Source organism: Oculina patagonica, chromosome 4, assembly GCF_052425735.1.
Source record: "Oculina patagonica isolate OP01 chromosome 4, crgOcupat, whole genome shotgun sequence".
NCBI lineage: Eukaryota > Metazoa > Cnidaria > Anthozoa > Scleractinia > Oculinidae > Oculina > Oculina patagonica.
In genome coordinates this window covers 16,506,769-16,525,903 of record NC_135761.1, presented here as the reverse complement: position 1 = coordinate 16,525,903, position 19,135 = coordinate 16,506,769, and the positions used below count along the sequence as shown (strand labels likewise).

The 19,135-nt window shown below is 39.5% G+C and overlaps 1 protein-coding gene across 2 annotated transcripts; it reads left to right on the top strand.

Annotated features, from left to right (window-relative positions):
* Positions 1 to 3,073: 3,073 nt before the first annotated feature.
* LOC144649799 (15-hydroxyprostaglandin dehydrogenase [NAD(+)]-like) lies at positions 3,074 to 18,265 on the top strand. Of its 2 annotated transcripts, none has more exons than XM_078509392.1 (8): positions 3,074 to 3,320; positions 13,416 to 13,539; positions 14,575 to 14,681; positions 14,968 to 15,046; positions 15,611 to 15,690; positions 16,600 to 16,736; positions 17,463 to 17,574; positions 18,151 to 18,265. In XM_078509392.1, the coding sequence occupies exons 1-8, from the start codon at positions 3,228 to 3,230 to the stop codon at positions 18,160 to 18,162; spliced, it is 744 nt and encodes a 247-aa protein (XP_078365518.1). In that variant the 5' UTR covers positions 3,074 to 3,227; the 3' UTR covers positions 18,163 to 18,265. The 2 variants fall into 2 exon arrangements, with proteins under 2 accessions (XP_078365518.1, XP_078365517.1); XM_078509391.1 differs by having other exon boundaries at positions 3,077 to 3,320; positions 15,611 to 15,694; positions 16,604 to 16,736.
* Positions 18,266 to 19,135: the final 870 nt, after the last annotated feature.

The following is a 19,135-nucleotide window of genomic DNA, read 5'->3' as shown; positions in this document are numbered from 1 at the left end:
TGCACTCGCCCGATACGTGGACCTACGTGCTGGTTTCTTTCATAATATTGCGACATTTTTTACTCATCTCAAGTTGCACACAGCCCCACGTCTTTTTAGCTGTTACGATCTGAAACATTAGTACAGCGATTGTAGCCATATTATATTTTGCCTTTGGTTATTGTTATTTGGTAACAATGAGGCATTGGCTGCTCTTGTTTTTCGACAGGCAAAATAAGTAGTAGACAGGCAAAATAAATAGTATCAACAGAGTTAGAAAGTAAACACCGAAAACGGCAAACATCACATTGTTTTCTATCAGAAAAATTGACACAAAATGAATTCCCACGTTCATCAACGTAAAACTACTCACTTTCACCTTAAAGAAAGACAACGGTTCTGACAGACCGTGTATCAAACTTTTGGGTTGCATTTTTGGATTGGCAATGACAGACATTTTCGCTTATTTTCCGGTCATTTTTTCATTGTTTTATAGACTGTCCACAGCCTCTCGATTTTTCAACGCAAAAAAGCAAAAGGAAGCGAGCGCGAAGCGCGAGTGCGCGGGGGGATGGGGGGCGGGAAGCGAGCTTGCTTCTTCCGTTTTGCGCTGGCGTCCAGTTCTCTCGCCGTTCTCACCGCGCGCTCATCGATCGGGCTGTGGACAGTCTATTGTTTTAAGAAAGTGCGTCCATACGCTAGTCTCCCTCGCAGCCGTTCTTAGTGTCGTCACGCAAAATTCCTCCCCACTAGCCGTTTCCCTTAGGTGCACTCAAACTAGTACACAAGCGCGTTCGGTGCCATAGTTTTTGTGCGGCGACAAATAGCGGTGAAGCCACGTTGCTTCGCCACTCTATCTGACTCTATAAATGATCGCGACTTCGCCGCTCTTTGTCGCCGCAAAAAAACCCTTTGGCACCCACCCTCTATTGTTTGCAAAACAAAAGTTGCGATTACCGACACGTAACCGAAATTAACGACCGCAAAATTCAAAAAACGTCGGAAGCCGCCCAAAACTGCTTAACTTTTTACTCGTGAATACTTGTGAAGACGCGAAGCAACGCTTTGATCTTGAACACGATTCCTCGCTTACTTATAATTTCCTCGCTTACTTATAATTCCTCGCTTACTTATAACTTTTTACTCGTGAATACTTGTGAAGACGCGAAGCAACGCTTTGATCTTGAACACGATTCCTGGCTTACTTATAATTTCCTCGCTTACTTATAACTTTTTACTCGTGAATACTTGTGAAGACGCGAAGCAACGCTTTGATCTTGAACACGATTCCTCGCTTACTTATAATTTCGTGTGTTCCAAGCTTTGGTTCGCGTCTTCACAAGTATCAATTTAACGAGGTTTCGGCGTTGGTTTGCGTTCGCAATATATAAAAAGTTTTTGTTGTATACAGGCTAGCTTGTTGAGAGCTCCTGCCTGACTCAACGTACAATCCATGAAAAGCAAACAAAAACATTCTCCTTTTTTTTCAGTAAATGTGGGAAAAAGTGTAAATGGAGGACGAAGCAGCTCTCTGTACCTTCACAATCTCGTTCCCAGAGCCCACGTTTGTGTTCGCCCTTGACCAGTGATGGGTTTTGTTCCGCTGTATAAGAGTAATGCAGGCTCTGGGACGTGATTATGGCTGTCGCTTTTCGGGTAATTTTGTTGGCTCTGCGTGTAGGTTCTGGCCAAATGGCAATAATGTGTCCTCTGACCATTGAAGCTCGCATCCTTTACAACTGATATAGTAAAGTAAAGTAAAGTAGTAAAGTATGACTTTATTTAACGAGGGTGACACCTGACAGTAATCACACTGATAAACTTGTGGCCCTCATATAAGAATGGGTCATACATGTTTTTCCCGATTCGTTACTCTGCCTCCGCATAAGTGACAAAAATAATCTATGCAAAGTAGAATACGACACATGGACGGCAGAGCCGGGGGGGCTGGGCCCCCCCCCCAGAATTTCCGAAAAAATAAAGACTTACTAAGAGAAGAGTCTTTTAAGCCCCCCACTTGAAGTCACTAGTCAGCCGCCCCCACTTGAAAAAATGCTCCGCCGTCCCTGCGACACACTCCTCCCATACATCCAACTTAGAAACCTTCAAGAGTTGTCACTTATTGCAATTGAAAATCGATATATTCAAAGCAATATTTGGTCATATGTGGTCACATCGATTTCTGCCAGTCTTGTAAACTTATTAAACTCCGCCACTGCAAAAAAACTGGGAATCTTACAACCGAAGTTACGATCAACACTACTAACAAAAAAGAAGAATGAATTACCTGCACACCTTGCCGCCCGTTCACCACATCAAACGAGCACAGAACAGGTTAAAGAGATTTAAGAGGCAGTGAATAGCTGTATTTCTTAAAAGCTACGGTAGTGTTCCCCAAGACTAATGTTAAAAAATTTAACCCACCCAGTTTGCACTGCGCGCCCAATTTGGTTTAACCATCATTTTCAGGGGCCCCTGTGTCGCTGTTCTACAACTCATACGCTCATGAAAATATATTCTCAATCTATCCGCTTGTTGCAACAACAAAAAAGTACTATTTCTTGTGGGAATTGATCTACACAGTTCACCACACCATCCACCGAGCCTGCTTTCGCAAAATTTCCGGCATAAACGTGGTCGCATTTTTTGTTATGGCCTGTGAGACGCCTTTGCAGTTTTACATGGGAAGTAATAAACGGACCTTTCTTTCTCGTTTTTTTTTTTCGTTGTTATTGTTATGCAGACCTGAGACAATTTCCCCCCAAATCAGCTTTCAGTAAGGATCTTTACGAAAATTTGGAATTCAGCAATCGAAATAAATCTGTTTTGGTCTGCAAGGATCGGACAAGTGTTTCAGAAATTAATCTCCGCACAAATTCAGTTCAAAGTAATTAAAACTGGACGTCTAAACCTCCGGATTTTAAACAACAAAAAATAACGATTATGTAAATTATCTGTGGATAACACAATAACCTTGAAGATTTTAAATGCCTTAAAAGACACCCTCCAAATCCATCTTAATTGTTACTTTCATCTGTGATTGACTGAATGTCGAACTGTTTTGATAAGCTATGACGCGAGGAAATTAAGCATTGGCACTGAAAAGCTACATTAGCTTGCATTTGCGCCTAAAACATGCAAATGAGTTTCAGCGGACACACTGCTCTGTAATTAAAATTACAGTCATTTGAGATTCAGTTAAGTGAATTTTTACCCGGGTTTTTAACCGATCTTTTTTCGCGGCCGACATGAAAATCGAGGGCGCTGTGGCTTTAGTAACTGGAGGGGCATCGGGCATTGGGAAAGCGATCTGCGAGAAACTTCTACAGCAAGGTGCGAAGGTTAGTAAACCATTCCAAACAATTGTTGAAAAGCTATGACAATAGCATCAGAGATTTCATACAGAGGAAACGTATTATCAAACAAGGCTCGTGTTGCTATCTTCTACTAAGATTTAAGGGTAGCATTTGTCTCTTTTGATATAAAATGCTTCGTTACTCGGTGAATGCATTACAAATTATTGGTATTGAAGGTACGATTATATTTCTATACAAAAAATAATTTCACTAGAGACCCGACTAGGATTGCACTTCGCTCTCCCCTTCACGGGTTCGTTCACATGAGAAATCTGAGTTTCATGTCGTTATTTTCTTAACGAACTCATTACTCTGATGGGTGGAAGAGGAACGAATTGTGAACATCCTAGATCGGTGACCTGTGAATCTACGATCCCACAACATGTATTTACAAAAAATAATCTTGAGTTTTATTTATTCAGCACCAAAGGTTTATATTATAAACTGACAACGGGTTACAATAACAGTAAACATTAGCTCTTTTACTCGGTGAACCACCGCGCTGACTGTCAAGCACTCAAAAATTTGGAAAATTCTGTCAGCTTTGGATGTAAAGCCCTCGACTTGTAAAGTCCAGCGACTAAATATTTTATCGTTTTGTATGCGCGCGTGCGGTCTTTTAGTCAGTAAATGTTATTTTTACAGTGTACATTAACAATTATTCGAAATTCAACGACACAACAGCTCAATTATTTCACAGATTTCTTCAATGTGAACAGCTTTAATATGAGAGGTAGCTAGAATTTATGTACAGTTGTAATTTTGCAGAAAAAGCGTTTCTGGGTTCACATTTGAAAGCATGGCATGGGTTATCACGTAGCCAGCCTTTACGGTTAGTTACGGAAGAATGTTTTGCCATGCATTTACACGAGTCATTGCGTTTGTAATGGACAAAAGCACTGTATGAATTAAGAACAAGGGTTTTGTTAGACGCTTTGGATGCCTCTATAGCTAGGCAAGTCTCTGTCAACCAAATCACTGACATACTAAACATCGTAATTTTTTTAATTTTTAAAATACCGTGTACAACTTCACTTTAACAAAATCATTTCGAAGTCTTGGGAAAGAAAAAGAATTATAGTATTTGCTTTAAGTTGTTTAATATAGCCAACTAGTCTCAGTAATATCAAGGGGAGTTCCACAGGGGTCCGTTTTAGGGCCCCTACTATTTAACATTTTTCTTAATGACTTATTCTACTTCATCGAGGAGGCAGAACTATCGAATTACGCCGACGATAACCAGATCTACTACTCTGATGTTGACCCAGCTAAGGTCGAATACGTCCTTAACAAAGAACTTGCCGTAGCCTGTAAGTGGTTCAGAGATAACAAGATGACTCTCAACCCTGAGAAGTGCAAGGCGCTTGTTCTCTCTAGCAACAATCGTGCTCACATATCTTTATATGCAGACGGAGAAATTATTCCTCGTGTGTATGAGGTTGAGCTGTTAGGAGTCGTTATAGACGACGCGTTAAACTTTAGCACGCACGTTTCTAAAATTATTAAGAAAGCAGGAAAACAACTTGACGTTATTTGTAGATTACGAAATGTTTTGTCTTCCTCTTCCAAGCTATGCCTGTATAATTCCTTTGTGATGTCTTATTTTACTTATTGCTCTTCGATATGGCATAATTGTCTAAAATCAGACAGCGATAAACTAGAGAAACTTCACGAAAGAGCCCTACGTTACATCTATAAGGGCAGGTCTTCTAGCTCCGCTTCTCTGTGCAGCCGCATAGGCTTCACATTAAGTGAACGTCGCATTCAAGATACACTTATTATAATATTCAAATGCCTTAACAACTTAGCACCTGTGTATCTTAAGGACCTCTTCTGTGTCAGGGACAATATCAAGAACTTGAGAGGCATTAATAAGATTGTCTTACCTTAGGTCAATACGACCAAGTATGGACTGAAGTCTGTAAGATACTGGGCGGCGAACGCCTGGAATCAACTGCCAGACCGAGTAAGAACAATTGCTACACTACAGGCCTTTCGTAATGCTGTGCGCAGCTAGATAGTCCCTTTTTAATTTTAATTTAATTTAATACTTATTTATTAATGAATTTTTCGTTCTGTATATATTTTTACATTTGTAATTTATTTTCTCGGCATATTAGCATATGTTTTGCTAGGGGCCTAGCCAGCCCCCGTCAGCTCCGAGGGTAAATAAATTTTATTGATTGATTGATTGAACTAAAAGAAAGATCTAATCCTATATGCACTTTGTGGAACATTGTATTCAACTGCAATGTCTAGACGATAAGATCTAAATATGTATATTTTGGTGTTTTTCATTGTATTCTCACTAAAAGACTCATTAACCTGAGAAACTTATATGGTTGGCCACGCTAACGGTTACATGTTGTGTTTAGTAATTTTTAGAAGTTAAGGCTTCTGTCTACATTTTTTTCGGAGCACTATTTCTGAGCTTTCATGACAATCTACTCCGATCCAGGAAAACTTATTAGTGAGCTCACTATTATTTTTTTTTATTTAATTAACAATGGTAATTTACCAGTCCAGATTGTCCTAATATATTAGGACAACTGTGACGTCACGGAGCTATTGTTATCGACCAAGATGGCGGCCATTTGTACAAATCGCCAAGAACAAAAGAAATCCTTTGTTTCCAGTCTCCAAACAGTGTAAATCCGGGACTTTTTGGCGTAACAGAGACAGGAAGCGTCGGCGGCCATTTTGAGTGTTCGCTCGTTTACGTTCTTCAAGTATCTCGACAGAAAACCGCGATTAATGACGCCATTTTCCTGTTCGTTATTCAAGGTATGTAAAATCTAACCTTTATTTTTGGCATTTACCCATTTTTTACTCAGCTAGTAGTATTTTTTTTCGATTGAAGTGTTGTTTATGTGTCTTCATGCAAAAGTCTGAGGCAGTAAACAACCCTGATTTTTAGTAAACTCTTTTTGAAAATATACCAGTCTTAACGTAAATATATCCAGGCGACTGTATTTGTATGAAACATCGGCCATTTACGCGTTAGCAGCTGTTGTTCAGCAACAATTACAGAAATGACAGGGAATTGTTTTGAGTATTGATAAAGGATATAGAAAACTTTCATGTTGCACGAATTGACCGGGTTGTAAACCTCATCTCATCTGCGGGGCATGTAACTGTATGTAAGAATTTCATCAGACAATTTGGCACTGGAAGGACTTGAAACGACCATAGGAAAGGATTAGGCTGTATTATTTAGCTCATTTGGTTCATTCTTTATAAAAACTTCCACTTGTGTTAATTATATGGATCTTTATATACCATGGCAAGTTCAAATGTGAACCAAATTGAATTTTGAAGAATGCATAATACAAACGAGATCAATCACTCTTAAATTCTCACTTGTAAAACACCAATTTGCTTGTTGAGATATTCTTACAATGTTTATCTTTGACCACTTATGGAGAGACATCACTCTTGAAAGGTTCATAGAATAATTTATTCCAAAATCCCCCTAACCACCTCCCAAAACAACCATGGTCAGTCACTAAGAGTGTGGAAAGTGGGATAAGCAACAGTCTTATCTGTTCATGGACCACTAGGCTCGAACATGCATTATAAGACAGACTTGCCTATCAGCTGTTCTGCCCTATCATCCTCCATTGCAATATTTGTACAAAATTGATTAATTCTAATGTAGATGTATTTTATTTTTCGCAGGTCTGGCAGTTGCTAAATGGCAAAAAATTGATGCACATGTTTACTTAATGAAACATGAGAATAAATTTGATTTTTTCCTCTCGATCTGACTGATAGTTTTATGTTTTGTACAAGTTTTCTGGGTAATGATCATCTCCAGCCCACACCTGTTTGCATTTGTGTACCTTAAAAGTTTGAGTGTGTTGATTTGCAAAATATTTTTGTTTTACATTTGTTTTGGTGGATCTGTAAATGGATTCAAAGTACTATATTGTACCTCGTCGAGATAACCTTAGTACAACACAGCCAGATGTTGGACTGCGAATTGAACGTCCAGGTTCGAGCCCGGGCTAGTTTATTTACTGCTGAGGTAACCTTCGATGGACTAGCATCCCATTCTGGGGAGTAAAAACACGCCTAGTCCCTAAATGCTACAGATCAGAAACCAGGATAAACTCCAGTGGTATGGGCCACCTTTAACTTGGGTCAGAGCACACCTTACAGTCTTCACCTTACCTTGGAACACAACAAGCCATCCAAGCATTTTTTTATCTATGGCATATTGACTGCATGCAGTTGGGGGTAATATAAGACATGCCAAAAAAACAATACTCACAATTTTTTAGTGCATAATTATTTCAATGTCCACCAAATAGCACTCAGTTGATGTTGTAAAAAAGAAAGAAATCAGTGTATTGATACACTCCTGATGAGCTATTGTATTGAATAAATATTTTCCCTTTATGCAAGACAATGTGTACAAAGATAAAGTAATTTTTGTGGAAAATGGAGTACATGCATAACACTCCTGCATTCACAAATGTATGGCCATATCTGTGCACCCTACTCTGCCTACTGAACATTTGCATTTTGAAAAAGCTACAAATAATCACTTTTAAAACAGATTCATTTATTTTATCATTTTATTTACCAATGTAATGAGCCACAAATGCCAGAGAAAGGTTCGATTTTATTGTTCAAAGATAAATGTACCCGGGAATTTCAATAAGCTGACATGAGTGGAAAAATAAATTAACACGAGTAGAGCAATTTATTGTCGAACGTGCAAGATGTTCGATCCAATGGCAAACCAATACAAATCTGTTGTTACGGAACGAAAATATTTCACCTTTTTCAGTTAAACAAATCTTGCAGCTGTAGTGGGAAATACGGAACAATATTACTTACCCGATTATTTGATTGCATTTCAATGATTGAGACAGTTTGATATCCGAAATGGGCTATCGATCGATCGGCGCGTGGTAGTTTTCTTGATGCTCCTCGCCCTCAAGGGCAATGCTTTGTGTGATAATGTAGACTCGAGCACTGGCATTTTTGAAAGATTTCTTACAGAGAAAAAATGAATATTTGTACTCTGCAAATATACGTCAAGAATGCGGCATTATAACTCGGGAAACCGGCGCTAAGTTTTGCGTTCGTCGCCATTTTGAAAAGCGAGGCTTTGTTTTGATACACGATCCGCGAATCAAAAGGCGGTTTCTGATTGGTCGAGAGACAAGTTGGCCGTGTCCTAATATATTAGGACAATCTGGACTGTTTACCTAAGCGATAAAATTAAATAGGGATAACAGGTCACTACTAAGTAAACCACCATAGCCACCCATTGTGTCGGTTACTTACACAAACATAACTATTAGGACTTTTTTCTTTACCATCTAGTCAGTAAACCCTCTACTCAGTCAGTCTTATGGATGGTTTTCTGCACTTTCGACCTTCGTCTGCTCAGTCTGTTTGTTCAGACCTTTCACGTGCTTATGCACATGTCAGGCTGTTCACTCAGCGGTTCATTCGGATCGTTGTTTTTGCAGCCTTTTCGTTACTTACATAAACAGTAAAAGCCGAAATATTAAAACCTACTGAGTTCCGAAACTTTTTGGTTTTAATATCACAAATGGCATCCCACAGCGTTGGAACTATTCCTTCGCTTCAAATAATCAAAAACAATTTGCTTTAAACCATATGCCGGATCAATATCCCACCATATGGCGGACCATGTCCAACCTAAGATGCAGTCCCCGTGGGTCAGCTGTGTCAGACCTCTACTCGCCCTTGAGATAGACGAGCATGTTTGTAGAACGGCACTTTTTATTGTTTTTTTGTACCCACAGGAAGCCAGCCTTGAGAAAGTCTGGGTCCTGTAAAAGCGGTAGGATGTATCTGGGAAGGTCCCTCATGGCTCGATAACTTTCTGTGGTATTTGCCATTTTGTTAGGTATAAAGTAAGTTAGTTTTAAACTGAAGGTAATATAATTTAAACAGAATAGTTTCTTGTATCAGTAAACAACATATTTCTACCGCTGAAGTAAAAACCAATAGATAGTCAGCAAGTTAGCAGCCGAATTTCCGAAATATTTTTTTTTAATATAAGTAGCACTCCAGGACGTTGAAATTATTCCCTCGCTTTCATTGAATCGCGAACTATGCTAATATCGACTCTCTTTGGAGCCCAGGCTGCACGCGCGCAAGATGCAGACGTTCAAATAAAAGCACGCGCGTACAAACAGCCCTCGCGAGCAAACAAATGTAAACAGCCAAGAGAGTTTGTTCCGTACCAAGCGCTCGGTTTTTCCGATGGTGAGTTTGTTTTTAAAGATTTAATTTACCAAATTTAATCCTAACAACAATGTTTAAAACATAGCAGCAGCGGAAGCTTATTTAGTTTACGGCACTTATTGGTAATATAATCTCATCATTTATTATAAACACATTCAACGAACTTTTATAACTTAGGTCATTACATTTTGCCTTATTTTAACATTTTGTTAACGTTTCATCGGTATAGATTGATAACAGTTAGCTCAGCCACGTAGGGCCAGCTGTGGTACCACAGTTTGAAACGTGGTTTAGAGAGATTTACCCTGATTTGGCTTTTAGTCCAGTGTATCGATACGTTACAATACGGGTAAAAGATCAATGTAACGTCTTCCCGCGCGCGCTTATTCCTTTCTTTTCTAGCTTACTCTTCACGGAATAATTATCTCTCTAATGGGTCTGTCACTGTGCCCCTGACGAGAATGGCAGACTTTCTGAGCTTTCATGACAATCTACTCCGATCCAGGAAAACTTATTAGTGAGCTCACTATTATTTTTTTTTATTTAATTAACAATGGTAATTTACCTAAGCGATAAAATTAAATAGGGATAACAGGTCACTACTAAGTAAACCACCATAGCCACCCATTGTGTCGGTTACTTACACAAACATAACTATTAGGACTTTTTTCTTTACCATCTAGTCAGTAAACCCTCTACTCAGTCAGTCTTATGGATGGTTTTCTGCACTTTCGACCTTCGTCTGCTCAGTCTGTTTGTTCAGACCTTTCACGTGCTTATGCACATGTCAGGCTGTTCACTCAGCGGTTCATTCGGATCGTTGAGATTACCTAAGGTCAATACGACCAAGTATGGACTGAAGTCTGTAAGATACTGGGCGGCGAACGCCTGGAATCAACTGCCAGACCGAGTAAGAACAATTGCTACACTACAGGCCTTTCGTAATGCTGTGCGCAGCTAGATAGTCCCTTTTTAATTTTAAAATTAATTTAATACTTATTTATTAATGAATTTTTCGTTCTGTATATATTTTTACATTTGTAATTTATTTTCTCGGCATATTAGCATATGTTTTGCTAGGGGCCTAGCCAGCCCCCGTCAGCTCCGAGGGTAAATAAATTTTATTGATTGATTGATTGTTGTTTTTGCAGTCTTCATCCGTTACTTACATAAACAGTAAAAGCCGAAATATTAAAACCTACTGAGTTCCGAAACTTTTTGGTTTTAATATCACAAATGGCATCCCACAGAGTTGGAACTATTCCTTCGCTTCAAATAATCAAAAACAATTTATTTCGTCAATTTTTTGGATCAGGAACGCGCAAACTGTTGTCATGGGAACAATGACAGGTGCCTCGTCGTCTATAAGCTGCTTTTAAATTGTAATATTGTTCTCATAAAAACTAATTTTTGCACATAAAGGCTCAATTTAGACCGTAGGCCTTAATTCCTTTTTTTTATAAAACAATAAGCGACGCCTAGACGCCACTTTTAAAAGTTCTTAAATTGATGCGTTGCTATAATTAGGGGTCATGAATGGTCCCTCAAAATGTCGCAGTGCTCGCAATGCTCGCAAATGCTCGCAAAATTTTAGTGGGTGCCCGTTTGCTCGTGCTCGCACAATTTTACAAGTGCCCGCATGCTCGGTTTTTAGTGAAGGTAGGTTTTTGAAAAGTGCTCGTTGCTCGCAAGGCTAATTTTTGTCAATGCTCGTGCTCGCAAAGAAAAACGCTGTGCTCGCATGCTCGCAAAGACCATTTGATACCCCTATAATTACGTGAACTGAGTCCTTGTCGGAGTTTCAAATTTCTTATAATTTGCTTCTTTTGGCTGTTCATTTTTCTTCTGAAGTTCAACAACCAAATCAACAACCAAATGAAGTTGCAAACTAGTCATTTGATCATGGGGGTACCTCGATAACACTAAACACTTAATTTTTTGGCTCTGTTACATGAAACAGTTAATTTTTAGGCATTTTAACACTAACAGTAAACCAGAGGATAAGTGTAACTGATCATCTTTCGATTTGTTTTGTGAAAATTCAATTTAGTTCCCTGAAAGAGAGAGACCCTGGGAACGAGGTTGGAGAAAAATTTGTTTTGACATGCGCTGAATGGCGTTTTAAAGAACCTTTCTGTCAGCACGTTCACCGTTTAATGCATTTAATTGCGGTTTAATATCAGAATCGCGTGATCGAGTGAGTGAGGGAAACACGTGACTTCGCTTCCCTACAACCTCATTACAATACAATACAATACAATACTTTAATTTGACACTCCCCTTACGGGGCTTTTCAGTGACAATAAATTACAATATGAATAACAATTTTAAAATTATAAAAATTACAATGGTAAACATTACAATGATAAAAAGTTACAATGATAAAAATTTGGATAAAATGAATTACTTCTAATTAATCTATGTTAAAAACTCCTCCATTAATTTTGATTTTAAATGAAATTTAAAAGATGAAATCGTTTTAAGAGTTTTTAAGGTCGATGTGAGATTGTTCCAAATGTGCACTGTTCTATAATGAAATGTTCTTTGACCAGAGGCAGATTTAAAAAAGGGAATATTTAAAAGCTGGCAGTTCCGGGTCGCACGTTTGGTGCTTTTGTTGCGGGTGGTGAACTGATCGCTAAGATAGCGAGGCGCGCATCCAGTCATACATTTAAAGGCTAACACAGCGTCACGAAGGTAGAGGTGTTTTCCCACGAGGTAAAAATCACTGTAACAGTAAATTTTATCCAGAAAGTAATATAAACGGCTCCAAAGGGACAATATTATTTGGTTAAGTATATCAAGAAGTTTTCAGCCATTTTCCATCGCTTTCCGATCATTTCGAAAGATATCCAAAGATATCCGGAGACTACCGAAGATGTCCGAAGACTACCGAAGATTTGCGAGGACAAAACCGAAAATTTTCTCTTTGTTCATAAGTTATTTTATTACCACTTTTCGAAGAGCAGATAAGAATTTGCAACGCTAAAAGACAATGGGTTTTTGCGAAAAACCATCCAAACACTTAACAGTATTTTATCCGGAAAAAGTAAAAAAATGGCCAATATAACATCAAACACTTATGGGCAAATAACACTTAACACTAAACCCCATTCAGACCCTCTAACAGCTGTTGTACGCAATAATAAGAATGCCAGTCACAAAAAAAACATCGGGATCCAAAAGACAGACAGCTCTTATAAAAGACCTTTTTTTGGAATAGTGGTTTAACTAATAACACTGCGAGCTCTAGATTTCTATCATCTGATTGTTAGCGAGGGGCGAAGCTCCCAGACAGCCGCATCAAAAAAGACTACAAACCGAAAGCGAACAGTTTTTTATTGTTCAGGATATCTTGTCTAAGCATAACCCAGTGGCTGTCTTCAATAAAAAATTATCTATTGAGGGTTTCGCTTCATTTTTCTGCCAAAGTACATGAAATGCTGGGGAGGTGGTGGTTGATGTTACTTTCCAAAAATGTGGGTATACGTAGTGTTTGCGGAGCGCTTCCAAAAACCCTTACCCATTTTCAGACCTAAATATGCGATTTTCAGCACTCTATTTCCGACCTGGCCCAGAAATCGGTTCCCCATTTCAAGCCATGTCCTTACCCAGGATTTGCTTTGGTTTGCGTAGAAGGGCTTCAAACAAATACTTATGATCACAATATAACATACTAGCCACCCGTTGAATAGCGTTTTACTTGAACTCTTGATTTGAAATTACGTACATTACCTTCAGCTAAATAAAGCAAAGCACAACAAAGCCGTTCAGTGCTTGAAGCTGATTTCAACCTTGCTTTGCCTACCTAGCTCAGCAGTCACGTTTTTTTCCTGTGATCTATTTTAGATTCATTTTCTTGACATAGACAAGACAACTGGCGAAGAAACAGAGAAGAGTTTTAAAAACCAACACGGCGTCGGTCAAGCCAAGTTTGTATGTTGTGACGTCACCTCCCACGATCAACTAGAAGGTTAGTCTGACTGTGAAATTAAACTTTTTGCAACGACAACCTGACTGACGTTCCTGACTTAAGCATTGAGTGATTCACTTACTGACTTACTGACTGACTGACTGACTGACTGACTGACTGACTGACTGACTGACTTACTGACTGACAGACAGACAGACAGACAGACAGACAGACAGACGGACAGACGGACAGACGGACAGACGGACAGACAGACAGACGGACAGACGGACAGACGGACGAACGGACGAACGAACGGACGGACTGACTGATCGACTAGCTGAATGACCAATGACAGACAGACAGACAGACAATTTTATTTCTTGAATTACAAAGAATTAATTTCTAAGAAATTATACAATTACAAAATTCATTACAGACTGAGACAGACAGATGGACAAATGGACATACAGACAGACGGACGGACGGACTGGACCGACTAGCTGAATGACTGATGGTCAAAGAGACAGACAGACAGACATACAGACAGACAGACAGACAGACAGACAGACAGACAGACAGACAGACAGACGGACGGACGGACGGACGGACGGACGGACGGACTGACTGACTGACTGAGGCCCAGTTCAGACGCCGATCTTTTCATAAGCCGAACTTAATTACTTGAATTAAGTACATGAAAAGATCGGCGTCTGAATCAAATTAGAACGGCTATTTCGATTTGGAACGGCTCACCCGTTCTTCCCGCCTGGCTTGGTCGAGAATTTCGCCTGTGGAACGCCTTTGGAACGGCTTTGATTCAGACGCCGTACTTTTCATGTGCCGATCCTAATTCATAAATTATTATAATTTATTTTGACAACTCTGACTGGTTTTATTGGAACTGTATTAGGAACGGCCTCAGAACGGCCAAAAAGTACGGCGTCTGAATCAAGAGGCGTACTTTTGTCAATTTGGGTCGGTCTAAATTCGAATTAAGTTCGGCTCATGAAAAGTACGGCGTCTAAACCGGGCCTGACTGACTGACTGACTGACCATATGTGACTACTAAATTCATCACTCAACTTTCTCTCCTAGCTGCATTTAGAGCCACAGTCAAAGATCATGGCCGACTTGATATAGTGATTAATAACGCAGCAATAATGGACGAGAGCGACTGGGAAAGAACCCTTAGTGTAAATCTGGTAAGTCCAAATATTGAAGCGAAAACATCAAACAGAACTTCTGCTGTTGCGCACGTTCATAATACTTTGATCACTGTGAGGGGAATTTTTTCTTATGTTACCCTTTTTGTCTCTCTGTGTAATGATGCATTTCCCGCTTAAGAGATGGAAGTGATTGCTTATAAAATTTGTCGTTGGTGGTTCGGAAAAAAGTGGCGGTCTTCACTTGCTCTGTGCCTCAATGCCTTTATAGTTTGTTTTGCTAGAATCTCCCAAGAAACTGTTTTGCACTTGTTGTTATCCACAGCACGCTGTTATTCAAAGTACATTTCTTGGAGTGGAACTCATGAAAGGCGGAGTGATTATCAATCTATCGTCCACCGGAGGTAAGCTAATAAATCCAATTCAGTAATAAATCCGAGAGATGTAAATTACTGAGTATCTATTCCAACAAGCTCGTCCTGATTGGGCACTGGCTGCCGATGGCTGCCTCGTCCCCAGGCGCATGTCGGCCGGACGGTTGAGGCGATAAGGCGGGAAAACAGAGAGCGCGAGGGTTGACCACGCCAAACGAACCGTGCACGTCAGTCCCACAACGCCAAGCGAACCGTGCACGTCAGTCCCACAACGCCAAGCGAACCGTGCACGTCAGTCCCACAACGCCAAGCGAACCGTGCACGTCAGTCCCACAACGTCAAACGAACCGTGCACGTCAGTCCCACAACGCCAAGCGAACCGTGCACGTCAGTCCCACAACGCCAAGCGAACCGTGCACGACCAAGGAGGAGGACGCCTGGGGACGAGGCAGGGGGTCGGCAGGGGAACTGTTGCTTTGAAGATGAATACACAGTGGTAGATTGAAGATGTTATTGTTTTTTACCTTGCACTGAGCACATTGCATATTTTGATCGAATAAACGGAGGTTTCAGTTCTTTTTATTACTTCTACAGGGATCCATCCAGTCTCATTTTGCCCTGTTTACTGTGCATCAAAGTTTGGTGTGTTAGGATTTACAAGAAGTGTAGCCCCGGCAAGTATACAACATACTGTTCCCTTGTGATATAATCTTAAACTACACTCTTTTTTTATAAGAATACAGTTTTTCCGACCCAGGCTGAATATTCTTATTTTTCTGCCGATTTTAGGCTGAAATATTCTTATGAACATTCTTAGAAAATAACGTTTGACATTTCTATTTTAGCAAGTATTGGGTAATCAATTTCAAGTGTTTGGTGTCCAGATCTGTATCGTGTTACATTGTGCACATGTACCACTGCTTTTCGTTGAAGCCTGGCCGTTTTGGCTTTAGACAAAGCATTCCTCACAGAGATAAAGTGACGGAAATGAAAATAACTGATTTTGTTTCAACTAAAAACTATATTCTTTTCAAAATCTCAGCCTCGGGTTTATTCTTAAAATATTCTTTAAAATTCTCTAATTTCAGCCTCGATATTCTTATAAACTAGATTCTTATAAAATAAAAAGAGTGCATTTCCCTTATTTCGCCGTGTGAAAACCGTATAATAAAAATAAATACTTGTACAATTTATTGTCCACTGTACCTGCCATTTTGAATATAAAGTCGTTTCTTAAATTGTGGGTTTTTGTCCGAACAAACGTCAGTTCCACAGACAAAATTAATTAAATCCGGTCAATCAGTTTACCAGTATAACAACAACAGTCTTTGAAAACACCCTATATATATACGGTTTTGATGTTTTTGTTACTAGACATTGATTATTAAATTATAGCTTATTTGAGAACTTTACTATGGACTTTTCCAGAAATAATTTTAAAAACAGAATCTCAAAGGGACCCAAAGGAGAATTTCGTCCCAAAAGAAAGGAAACACTCCATATAGCAAGAACGACGCGTTTATGTTCTTTTTCTATTAATCAAACGAAGGACACCTCTAAACGAAAAACTTTTCTTTTAACAGACAGTTTTCAGAAAGAATGGCATTCGTGTAAACTGCGTATGTCCGGGCGCTACTGACACAGATATCTACAAGTCAATGGAGCGAATGGAACTGACTAAAGAACAACAAGAACTCGCATCAAATACACCTAAACAAAAGTATGCTTTTACACCTCTTGTAAGTTCATCTGCATGAAAAACTTTTAAACGATGTTTTAGGCCCGGTGGGAAATGAACACAAAAACGCGTGTCCCGTCATTAATTAAGTCTTGGCCAAACGGAAACGCAAGAGGACGCAAGTTGTCACAAGTTGAACTTGCGTACAGCCTGGGACATGCGTTGGCTGGCCAAACGGTTTTGCAAGTTTACTTGCAAGTGCACTCAAGTTGTCAAAAAAGCCATTTCAATGCTACTGTGCGCGCTGCAATTCAGTACCTAAAGTAAACAAGACTTGCGTTGACTTGCGTTGCTGACCAAATGGTGAAAAACTTGCAAGTGTGATCTCGACCAACGTAAGTGTACAAAAGTTTTGACCGAACGGAGCTGCAAGTGGACGCGTGTTAAGAGCTAGAGGAGACTAGTTCACGTTCTATTCATCCTTTTATTCATTCATTCCTTCCTTCATTCATTTATTCATTCATTCATTCTTTCTTTCTTTCTTTCTTTCTTTCTTTCTTTCTTTCTTTCGTTCGTTGATTGGTTCGTTATTTATGACGAGCATGGAGACGATTATATAATTTTTTATTGTAATGCGTATATCGCACGACCGAAATAAAGGTTTTGTTCGTTTATTCAGTCAGTCAGTCAGTCAGTCAGTCACTCGACAAGCATTCATTATTTGTTTGTTTGTTTGTTTGTTTATCTATTTGTATTTTGTTGTTATAGGCCCGAAGTGGTAGCCCAGTGTGTAGTAGATTTGATCAAAGATGAGTCTAATGTAGGTCAGGTGGTAAAAGTCACCTATGAAGACGGCGTGGAGTTTCTCAACTTCAGTGACGTAAGCGAACAAGTGATTAAATCTTATCACAAAGAAAATAATTTCGCTTGCCTCTCTCTTTAAAAATCATAACTTGTTCTACACTGCATGAAGTGTCCCTGGTCCACTGTAATGGCAATTTTTTTAGTTGCCCCTTTTAGCTTCCGCCCCTCTAACCACCTCTCCACTCAACTGCTTGACTAGCCAACATAACTTAGAATATTAGAGCGGTTCTCGTTTGAATTTCAAAGGTAGTTTGCGTTTGCTTTGGTTTTGCATTACTACGCTTAGTGATTGGTTTAAAAATCACGCGCCACTGACTCTCGCTCGTGCACTTTTCCCCGCGCCTTGTGCCGGCTACAAGTATTTGCGTCGTGTTTTGATTGGTTCACTGGATTGTCAATTTTTTTTTGTTTGCCAGAGAAATAAATTTTCGGTTTTACGACACCCATTTGAAAACTGCTGTATACACTCGGCAACAGCCCTCCCCCTCATTCCGTTTACGTTAATTCTTTGCCTGACCCATTTCATGTCTGTTTTTTACTACATACCTTTACTTGTAGAGAATAATCCACAACTTGTATTTCTTTTTTTTAGATTGTTATATAATCTCCTCTACCCTGGCGAGTATGTTGGAGTCCGTCTTCATAAGCATGCTATTGTGTCCTCGTCTCCGAATAAAAAAAAACAGCTGGGAAACTGACCACAAAAATGTGACCGTGTGAAATAATGGAAGACATTGAACACAAAGAGAAATGCATTTGTTTGCTGTAATTACACTGGAACCCCGATATAACGATCTTCGATATAACGATATTCCCGATATAACGATGAATATGTTATGTCCCGGCAATAGTAAAATGTATGGGATGGAACCCCGATATAACGATTCCTCGATATAACGATATAATTTTACTGCCCCCTTGGCATATCGTTATATCGGGGTTCCACTGTAATTAATTTAGAAAGAAGAAAAGTATTGAAGTGATAGCAAAAGACAAGAATGCAGTTCACAAAAAAAGCCTGATGGAAATAAAATGTCACAAGTATTCAAGAATTTGAATGTGGCTTTTGTTGTTCATAACATCGATTACTTAATCCACAGGATAAATTAATATCCTCTGACAGCGTTTATGTTGAGTTGGTTTGGTAGTATGCAGTAAATAAATCATAATGAAAACTAAAGCGTCTATACTTGATGTTTATTACGCAGAGCTTCAGTTAGGACTGCGCTCTCTGCGTGAGATTAGACTGCTTCTCCGTTTTCAAGTTGTAGTTGGTAAGTCCCCCAACCCGCTCCCCTCCCCTCCGTAGGAGCGTTTAAGCGCTTCCTTATTTGGCCTGAATGTGGTTGTATGTCAGTGTACCCCCTGGGGGATTCCCATTTGAAAGGTGCGGGGATGCTCGTCGTCTCGCTAAGGGGTGTAAATTTCGAATTTTTGGTCTCACTAAGGAGGTGCGGGGCAAAATGTCAATATTTTTAGCCGTCAGGGTTTCTTTTCGGGCTGCACACAAAGAAATATGCAAATATAGATTCTATTTTCAGAATTTTGGTATCTTTTAGGGGTCCAAAATAGCTTGA